Source organism: Babylonia areolata, chromosome 5 (assembly GCF_041734735.1).
Source record: "Babylonia areolata isolate BAREFJ2019XMU chromosome 5, ASM4173473v1, whole genome shotgun sequence".
In the NCBI taxonomy this organism is placed as follows: Eukaryota; Metazoa; Mollusca; class Gastropoda; order Neogastropoda; family Buccinidae; genus Babylonia; species Babylonia areolata.
In genome coordinates this window covers 15,711,168-15,721,108 of record NC_134880.1, presented here as the reverse complement: position 1 = coordinate 15,721,108, position 9,941 = coordinate 15,711,168, and the positions used below count along the sequence as shown (strand labels likewise).

The window sequence follows — 9,941 nt, the reverse complement described above, 5'->3', positions numbered from 1 at the left end:
CCCCCTTCGTGTGTATGCGCAAGCATAAGATCAAATACGCACGTTAAAGATCCTGTAATCCATGTCAGCGTTCGGCAGGTTATGGAAACAGGAACATACCCAGCATGCACACCCACGAAAACGGAGTATGGCTGCCTACATGGCAGGGTAAAAACGGTCATAAACGTAAAAGCCCACTCGCGTATATACGAGTGAACGTGGGAGTTGAAGCCCACGAACGCAGAAGAAGAAGAAGAAGAAACCTTCTGTCGCGTGCGACAGTGTAGCGTTGGAAAAAAAAAAAAGAAAGAAGGAATTTGGGTCAACTTGACCCCTCGAATACGTCATGATTTTCGCTGTTTGCTTTGTTTTTTTCTTGTTCCCTTCTTTCTTTCTTTATTTCTATGCGTGCGTGCACATGTGCGTGTGTACGCGCGAATGAGCGTGTGCTCCTTCCCTCCCTCTAGTCAGCTCAGGTTGATGTTTTTTTTTTCGTGCATGCATATCTGCCGGTTGTTTAGCTCAACTACAAGTTTGATAAGGACAATTCATACGGGATCTACCTCGACGGGTCAGATCAACTGGGGAAGAACAGTGTGTTTTGCGGGCTTCGCGCCGACGGCCAAGAGTTTCACTTCGACTTGGCTCTAAACACGAACCTGTTGTCTGACGATTTTGTTGTGGGGTACTGGGGCGGAAATGGAAGCATGCATCGCAGCAAGGAATTGTGGGACCGGAAGAAGAGAGGGACCAACGGTCGTCAACGCCGCACTAGTCACTGTTCCTGCTCCATTCGTTTTGGAGTGAGGGGTTGTTTTTTACCGATTCAGTTCGGGTTTGGGGCCTCCAGTGCCACTACATTTCCTGGGTCCATGGCCGACCAGGAGGTCTGGAATTACGTCCTAGTTCCAGGGATTTAATCTCCCGTATTATTTTTTTTTTCACGAGCTCTTGAGGTGAGTCAGGTTAGAATGGTGAAGAATGCTAGTTTTGTTTTTATTTTTCTATAGACAGGGAGCGACCGTTGACATATATTTCAGGTTTTTGGTGTTGTTGTTATTATTGCATTTTGAGATACATACTTTAATTTCAGTGCAGTGTGCCCCTGCTAATCCTTGTGGATTCCGATTTATGGATATCTGTGTGCACACATTCTGTTATTGTTTTGTTGTTTTTTTTGTGTGTGTTTTTTTTACGGTTGTATTAAGGCGTTCAGCTGTACATGTGAGTGTGTGCGAAACCCCTCTGTGTGTCTGCTTTAGCACATGTACTGTTTTTTGTTGTTGTTTTTTTATTTTTGCTTGACTCTTCACTCGAGTCTTTTTACAGCTCTGAAGAGTGGTCCGCCATTGTCCTGGACATCCACATCCTTCCCTGCACCCGTGATACCCTGAGACTGTCACAGGGGTGTCCCCCAACGTATACAACTGCCGCTTTACACCTCCCTGTCTACAGAAAGACTAGAACTCCCAGTGGTCGTCTGCATCGTGCGTTGTTTGTGACAAGGACCTGTGTGTTCGGAACTAATGCGAGTCGTACATGGACGGTAGAGGATGCGTGTGTATGTGTGAGAGCAGTGCATAAGAGGGGTGAGTGTACGTGTTCGAGCGAATGTGATTTACTCATTTATTTTTCCCTCATTCCCACTTATGATGTGGCAATTTGAATTAGCGGGTTAGTAAGTTTGGGGAGTGGAGGGGGTATTAAGGGAAATAGTTAGGCCCCACTGCTGTTTTGGTTGTCAGTATATCCGTGTGAGTGAGTGAATAAAGTGTGGTATTGTGTACAAATTCTTGGTGTTGGCTGCATTTAATTGAGCGTGCGAGGATCCGGAGACCCATTTTTTTCTTAAATTTTCTTTTATTAGATTGCGCGGGGCCTGTCGGGTTGTAGGTGGTCCTCAACCTCGACCGGTCACGTGACAATTTTTGGGGGCTCGTCCGGGATCTTCCGCTTCCCGATCGCCGCTCGCAGCTTTCACTAAGTAGTTTGTATTATCCAGGTTATTTATTTATTTTGTAACTGGCAATGTTTTGTTTTTATTATATGTGGGAAGCTAGAGTGGGAAGTTAACAGTAAATATATATATATATATATATTTTTTTTCCACTCACTGGGGTACCCTGTATCTACACTGACTGCTCCTCATAAACAGTTTTTGAAGAACACAAGGGGTGATAGCTATTCGTAGTGGTAACTCAGCATTTCCGTGTTTAACTTCTTCATAATCCCCTGGTTTTGTTTGTGCATAGTGTCAGGGTCCGTTACGATGGCTTCCAAGTATGTCATGGGAAAAGATCCATCCCAAGGACCGGTTACAAGGTCAGCTGCGGTCTCAGGCAAGAAAGAAGTGGTCGGTGTCGGGGAGGATTCTCCCTTTCTGAAAACTCTGGGCCCTGGCTCAGGAATTTCTCGGCAGTCCCCTAATTGGATCAAGGAGATGATGGAGGCACAGTATAACACCCCTCCAGTCACTTCCACAGTGGTTTGGACAAATGTCACCACTCCTGGGGGAGCTTTTACAGGCCCAAGGTTCCCCAGTCCTTCACAGGTACGTTCTCAGATAACTACCTCAGGCACTGGGTACGTCACTGGCACTCCTGGGGTTATGACCTCACGGGTTTCAGAGTCTAACACGCATGATAATACCTCCATGGTGGGGGGCGACGTTACATCCCTCATTCTGTATTTGGAGAGAAAGGAGGAGATGCGTCGACAAGATGAGGAGAGGAAAGAAGAGATACGTCGACAGGAGGAGGAGAGGAAGGAGGAGATACGTCGACAGGAGGAGATGGAGCTCCGGCAGTTAGAGCGAGAGAGATTTGAGCTTTTGGCTCAAAGCCTTGCTCAGCGGCCTAGCCGAGAGGAGTCCCCGGCAGCGAGACTGCCCACTTTCGCCCCTCCAAGGCTGACTCTTCCTGAGTTACGCCCAGGCGACGATGTCGACGATTTTTTAGATCATTTCGAAGCAGTCGCTGACTCCTATAACATGGCAGAAGAGACTCGATCGCTTTACTTGATTAGTTCCTTGACAGGAAAGGCCCGGGAGGCATTTAACAACTTACCTCCGGAGAGTTCTTATACTGATCTGAAAGCGGCGCTTCGCCGTCAGTTCAGGATATCTCCTGAAGCTTACCGTAAAAAGTTTAGGGAGATACGCAAAGCCGGAAGTGAGTCCTTCATCCAGTTTGGGATTCGTCTTAAGCGCACGCTCGAGCACTGGGAAACCATGTCCGGAATGGCACTGAGGGACTTGATTCTCATTGAACAGCTTCTCAGCACTGTGACAGACGACCTGGCTGTGTGTATCAGGGATGAAGGCCTTAGAACGTTCCAGGAAGTCATAGAGAGGGCCGAACGCTTTGCGGAAGCTAGAAGGGGAATCAGGGTCTTCAAGACCAGTGCAGGTTCTCTAGGTGGGGGACTCAAGTCTTCGCCCATGCCGAAGCGTGGGAACCTAAGCTATTCTCAGCATCCGTTGGCTGAACAATCACCGTATTCAGTTGTTCCGCCTCGTGGCAGCATGGCGTCTGCCCCTAAGTCGGCCATTGCACCGGGTAAGGGGGGCAATCAGTGTTTTTATTGTGGCGATGGGGGACATTACAAGCGCGACTGTCCAAAGTTAAAGAGAGACCGGAGGCAACAAGCGGCAGTCGGCCACACACACGAGAGTTGCGCTTTAGCAACTGTACCTGTGTTCAGCGCTGAACAACAAGGTGACCAAGGAGAAATGGGGCCTACCTGTTCTGTGTTTCTCAGCCTCGTAGAGGATCGGATAGTCGATTCTATTCGAGACTCTGGCGCTACATGCACTTTCGTTGACGAGAGCGTGGTACCTCCTGACGCCGAGAAAGGAGGAACGTGTCAGGTGACTGGAGTTGAAAAGTCCTTCAATGCTGTCCGTCCTTATGTTAAGGTACAGGTTGCTACACCGTACTTTAAAGGAGCTGTGTGGGCTGTGGCACTCCGGAATCCGGCATATACACTGCTCATTGGTAACAACGTGCTTTTCGCAGACGGTACACGACAAGGGGTGTCGACACAGCTACCCAGGGAGGTGCTGGCAGCAGTAACCACACGAGCGATGGCAAGGGATCAGGCGCCCGTCTTACAGCCTACTCAGGGACCGGTGACAGATGCAGTAGCTCTCCACACGGATAGGGAGACCGTCCGTCGTCTTCAGGCCAGAGACCACACCCTGCAGCAACTGAGACAAGCGACAACTCCCAATATCAACACAGAACGGGAGGGTAAGGCATCTTACACAATGCATGACGGTCTCTTGTTCCGTGTGTTCCACAAGAACGGGGAGCACCTCAAGCAACTGGTGGTACCTCTGGGCCTCAGGCGCACTGTTCTCTCCCTAGGGCATGACATACCCATGGCGGGGCATTTGGGAGTTCGGCGGACACAAGAGCGAGTGTGGCAACACTTCTACTGGCCTGGCATGTGCAAGGATGTCCGCCAGTACTGTCGGTCGTGTGACGTCTGTCAGCGTACTTCTCCGCGTGGTAAGAACCAGCGTGTGCCGCTAGGTACTGTCCCTCTTGTGTCAGAACCCTTCCAGAAAGTGGGAGTGGACATCGTAGGTCCAATCACTCCAGCCTCTGCGCGGGGCAATCGTTACATTCTGGTGGTCGTTGATTACGCCACACGTTACCCAGAAGCCGTTGCGTTGAAGGGAATCGATTCTGTCACAGTTGCAGACGCACTGTGGCAAATGTGGACCCGAGTGGGAGTACCCTCGGAGGTACTCACAGACAGAGGTACCCAGTTCACAAGTGACGTGATGGCTCAGGTAAACCGGTTGTTGGGGATCCATGGCAGAACTACGACTCCGTACCATGCACAGGCAAACGGTCTTGTAGAGCGTTTCAACGCCACCCTGAAGAAAATGATCCAACGCCTCTGTATTGAGAAGCCCAAGGATTGGGATCTGTTCATTCCAGCCGTCCTGTTTGCGTTCAGGGAAGTGCCACAGGAGTCCCTGCGGTTTTCTCCCTTTGAGCTTCTGTATGGCCGCACGGTCAGGGGGCCCATGGCTCTTTTGCGCCAGCTGTGGACCAAGGAAGCGTCATCGCCTCCAGAAACCCTCACGGAGGTAGAGTACGTGGTGGATCTGCGCAATCGGCTGGAAGAGACCTGCAGGCTGGCACGAAAGAACCTGCAGCAAGCAGCCACCAAGTACAAGCGACAGTATGATAAAAAAGCCCGTGAGCGATGGTTTGAGGTAGGAGACGAAGTCTTGCTGCTCTTACCAGAGAAAAAGAACAAGCTCCAAATTGCTTGGCAGGGCCCCTACAGGGTGATAGAGCGGGTGGGCGACTGGGATTACCGTATTGCGGTCAAAGGAACCCCACGACTCTATCATGCCAATCTGCTGAAGCGGTACACCCGGAGAGAGGAGTGTTCCGCAGCTGTAGCCCCAGTGGTCATAGAAGAAACAGAAGATGACCACACAGGCTCTTTCAGCTCACAGGGGATTCCACTTCTACCCTTGCAAGCAGAAGAGACATGGAAAGATGTCTCTGTCCACACAAACCTCACTTCTTCACAGAAGCAGGAAATCATGGATATCTGTCAGAGTGCTAGTGGCGTTCTCACTGACCTTCCCCTCAGGTGCACCGTGGGGGAGTGTGAGCTGGTTCTGGAGGACATTACACCAGTACGAGTCCGCCAGTACCCACTGCCCCACTCACAGTATGACGTAATCAGAGAGGAGGTCCAATCCATGCTGAAGATGGGAGTGATTGAGCCTGCCACGTCACCTTACTCTGCACCCATCGTATTAGTCAAAAAGAAAGACGGGAAGGTTCGCTTCTGTGTGGACTTTCGCCGTCTCAACCGGGTACTACGCTTTGATGCAGAACCGTTGCCCGATGTCAACCAGATTTTTGCAAAGCTGAGCCATGCCAAGTACTTTTCTAAACTCGACTTAGCTAAAGGGTATTGGCAGATACCCATGAAAGAGAGTGACCGACCCAAGACCGCATTCACAACGCCACAGGGTCAGTTTCAGTGGCTGGTGATGCCGTTCGGGCTGAAAACGGCCGGTGCGATTTTTACTCGCATCATGCGAAGAGTTCTGGGACCACTGCAGTTAGATGATGCCCATAACTTTATGGATGATCTGCTGCTGGCCACCGGTACTTGGGATCGTCACACCGAAGTTCTGGAGCAGATACTCTGCCGCCTACAGGAGGTACAGCTGTCGGCGAGACCTACTAAGTGCCAGCTTGGCTGTCCAGAAATCAGCTTTCTTGGACACCACCTCCAGGGTGGTCAGCTGCACCCAGAACAGGACAAGGTAGCAAAAATCCGGGAAGCACACCCTCCTGCCACAAAGAAGGAGCTGCGTGCCTTCCTTGGACTGGCTGGCTATTACAGGCGTTTCGTGCCTAAGTTCTCAGAAACAGCCCTACCTCTGACCAACAAGACCAAGGGCGGTGAGCCCAACAAAGTTCTGTGGTCGGATGAGTGCCAGAAAGTCTTTGACAAGTTAAAAGAAGCACTCATAAACCCCCCAGTGCTGGTCCTTCCCGACCCTAGCAAAACATTTGTGCTACGGACAGACGCCTCAGGGTTGGGCCTTGGGGCCGTGCTTCTTCAGGATCACGGTGAAGGACTACAACCCATAGCTTTCGCCAGCAAGAAGCTCAGTGGAGCTGAACAGCGGTACCACACCATAGAGCAGGAGGCACTGGCAGTGGTTTGGGGTATACGGAAGTTCTATCCCTACCTGTACGGAAGGCATTTTGTGCTTGAGAGTGACCATCATCCTCTCAAGTATCTGCACCGTATCCGTCCCGTCAGTCGACGTCTCATGGGATGGGCTGTGGAGCTCCAGTCTCACAGCTTCACCTTCAGACACATCAAGGGTGTCGACAACTTGGGGGCAGACTACCTGAGTAGGACTGGGCAGTAACTGGAGGTTTGACTCATGCCGAGTCGCTGCACCGGGGTTGACCGGTGTGTTGGCCCTGTCCCACTGTTTCTCCATGCGATACAGATTTAGCCCTAGCGGATGGTTGGAACGCTTGATCCGTTGGTCTGTTGAGCGGGGACAGTGCACAGCGTTTACCATTTCTTGTGTTTTGTTTCACATAATTATTTTACAATTCAAGTAATTCACGAAGCATGTCAACCGTGCATGGCTGTAAGTGTGAATCTCAGATTTGAGATCGACACTTTTAAGGAGGGGGGAAACTGTCGCGTGCGACAGTGTAGCGTTGGAAAAAAAAAAAAGAAAGAAGGAATTTGGGTCAACTTGACCCCTCGAATACGTCATGATTTTCGCTGTTTGCTTTGTTTTTTTCTTGTTCCCTTCTTTCTTTCTTTATTTCTATGCGTGCGTGCACATGTGCGTGTGTACGCGCGAATGAGCGTGTGCTCCTTCCCTCCCTCTAGTCAGCTCAGGTTGATGTTTTTTTTTTCGTGCATGCATATCTGCCGGTTGTTTAGCTCAACTACAAGTTTGATAAGGACAATTCATACGGGATCTACCTCGACGGGTCAGATCAACTGGGGAAGAACAGTGTGTTTTGCGGGCTTCGCACCGACGGCCAAGAGTTTCACTTCGACTTGGCTCTAAACACGAACCTGTTGTCTGACGATTTTGTTGTGGGGTACTGGGGCGGAAATGGAAGCATGCATCGCAGCAAGGAATTGTGGGACCGGAAGAAGAGAGGGACCAACGGTCGTCAACGCCGCACTAGTCACTGTTCCTGCTCCATTCGTTTTGGAGTGAGGGGTTGTTTTTTACCGATTCAGTTCGGGTTTGGGGCCTCCAGTGCCACTACATTTCCTGGGTCCATGTCCGACCAGGAGGTCTGGAATTACGTCCTAGTTCCAGGGATTTAATCTCCCGTATTATTTTTTTTTCACGAGCTCTTGAGGTGAGTCAGGTTAGAATGGTGAAGAATGCTAGTTTTGTTTTTATTTTTCTATAGACAGGGAGCGACCGTTGACATATATTTCAGGTTTTTGGTGTTGTTGTTATTATTGCATTTTGAGATACATACTTTAATTTCAGTGCAGTGTGCCCCTGCTAATCCTTGTGGATTCCGATTTATGGATATCTGTGTGCACACATTCTGTTATTGTTTTTTTGTTTTTTTTGTGTGTGTTTTTTTTACGGTTGTATTAAGGCGTTCAGCTGTACATGTGAGTGTGTGCGAAACCCCTCTGTGTGTCTGCTTTAGCACATGTACTGTTTTTTGTTGTTGTTTTTTTATTTTTGCTTGACTCTTCACTCGAGTCTTTTTACAGCTCTGAAGAGTGGTCCGCCATTGTCCTGGACATCCACATCCTTCCCTGCACCCGTGATACCCTGAGACTGTCACAGGGGTGTCCCCCAACGTATACAACTGCCGCTTTACACCTCCCTGTCTACAGAAAGACTAGAACTCCCAGTGGTCGTCTGCATCGTGCGTTGTTTGTGACAAGGACCTGTGTGTTCGGAACTAATGCGAGTCGTACATGGACGGTAGAGGATGCGTGTGTATGTGTGAGAGCAGTGCATAAGAGGGGTGAGTGTACGTGTTCGAGCGAATGTGATTTACTCATTTATTTTTCCCTCATTCCCACTTATGATGTGGCAATTTGAATTAGCGGGTTAGTAAGTTTGGGGAGTGGAGGGGGTATTAAGGGAAATAGTTAGGCCCCACTGCTGTTTTGGTTGTCAGTATATCCGTGTGAGTGAGTGAATAAAGTGTGGTATTGTGTACAAATTCTTGGTGTTGGCTGCATTTAATTGAGCGTGCGAGGATCCGGAGACCCATTTTTTTCTTAAATTTTCTTTTATTAGATTGCGCGGGGCCTGTCGGGTTGTAGGTGGTCCTCAACCTCGACCGGTCACGTGACACCTTCAGTTTGAAGCATTTCAATCATTTCAGCAGCGGTATAAGCCGCTGTCGTGATCTTGTTTGCTCCAAATATTTCCACTTGTATCGCCTGCGACGCCATTTTCGAAACGTATGCAGATTAGCTTGTCGTGTGGGGTCCCTGAACTCGCTGCCTTGCTGTGGAGTGTGTTGTTACGGAATCTCATGAAGAAACTTTCCATTCGACCCTTGACACGTTCGCAATGCCCGGTGTAGCTGCGATTGTTATGCTACCCCATGAGGAAAACGCGGGAAAAAAAAAAAAAAAAATGTCGAAACCGCTGTAGCGTTCCATCGTCCGGAGTGAGTTTTAAGTGCATGCTGCACACGGGACCTCAGTTCATTGTACTCATCCGAATGACCAGCATCCACACTTCCAATCAATGTCAGCTGGAATGGGGAGGTAATTCCTGGTCGGAAAATGGGACTTGAGAACTTGAAGATACTCGCTTCCTTAGTTGTATACATAAACACTGGGCCACCACCACCACCACCACCACCACTCCAGTTCAGCATAGGAAGATGTTGATGTCATCTCAATGTATCATCCAAGGACGCGTGCAGAATCATCACATGTATCCACCACGGTGTGCTTCTTCTGTCTAATATGGGTCAGTTTCTCAAGAGGTGACACGTATGTTGAAGGAGGGGAGTTGACATCTTAGAGAATTGTGTTCATGCTGGTTTTTTATATTTTTTTTTTTATTGTTTGTTTGTTTGTTTTTGTTTTTTGTTCTTTTTATAGAAAGACCCAAGGGATAAAAGATCAAACGATACCATCCCATACTAGATTCCTTTATAACGACCAAGCAGAAAGGGCAGTAAAAAGGGGAGCAAAGAACCATACAGATAGTATAAGAGTATATTGCCCATTGTCATACAAGGAAATAAGCAATATACTAGAAAGAGACTTTCATATGTTCTTGAATTCAAGTCGAAAACCTCGTCAGTTGACTCTCTCAGACTTTGGTCCGATTCGCAGACCAATTCTGAATTTAGCTCTCAGACTATTATCAAATTCATTACGGACCAAGTATTGTTCTAATGTCGAGTGCATATGCTTTAGTAACCTGACAATTA

The 9,941-nt window shown here is 48.9% G+C and overlaps 1 protein-coding gene across 1 annotated transcript; it reads left to right on the top strand.

Annotated features, from left to right (window-relative positions):
* Positions 1–266: 266 nt before the first annotated feature.
* Positions 267–6,904, top strand: LOC143282214 (uncharacterized). Its single transcript, XM_076587815.1, has 2 exons — positions 267–935; positions 1,309–6,904. Exon 2 carries the CDS (start codon positions 2,249–2,251, stop codon positions 6,902–6,904), a length of 4,656 nt encoding a protein of 1,551 aa, XP_076443930.1. The 5' UTR covers positions 267–935; positions 1,309–2,248.
* Positions 6,905–9,941: the final 3,037 nt, after the last annotated feature.

Coding starts and splice junctions, on each gene's coding strand:
- LOC143282214 (XM_076587815.1), top strand. CDS start 2,249: ATGGCTTCCAAGTATGTCATGGGAAAAGATCCATCCCAAGGACCGGTT.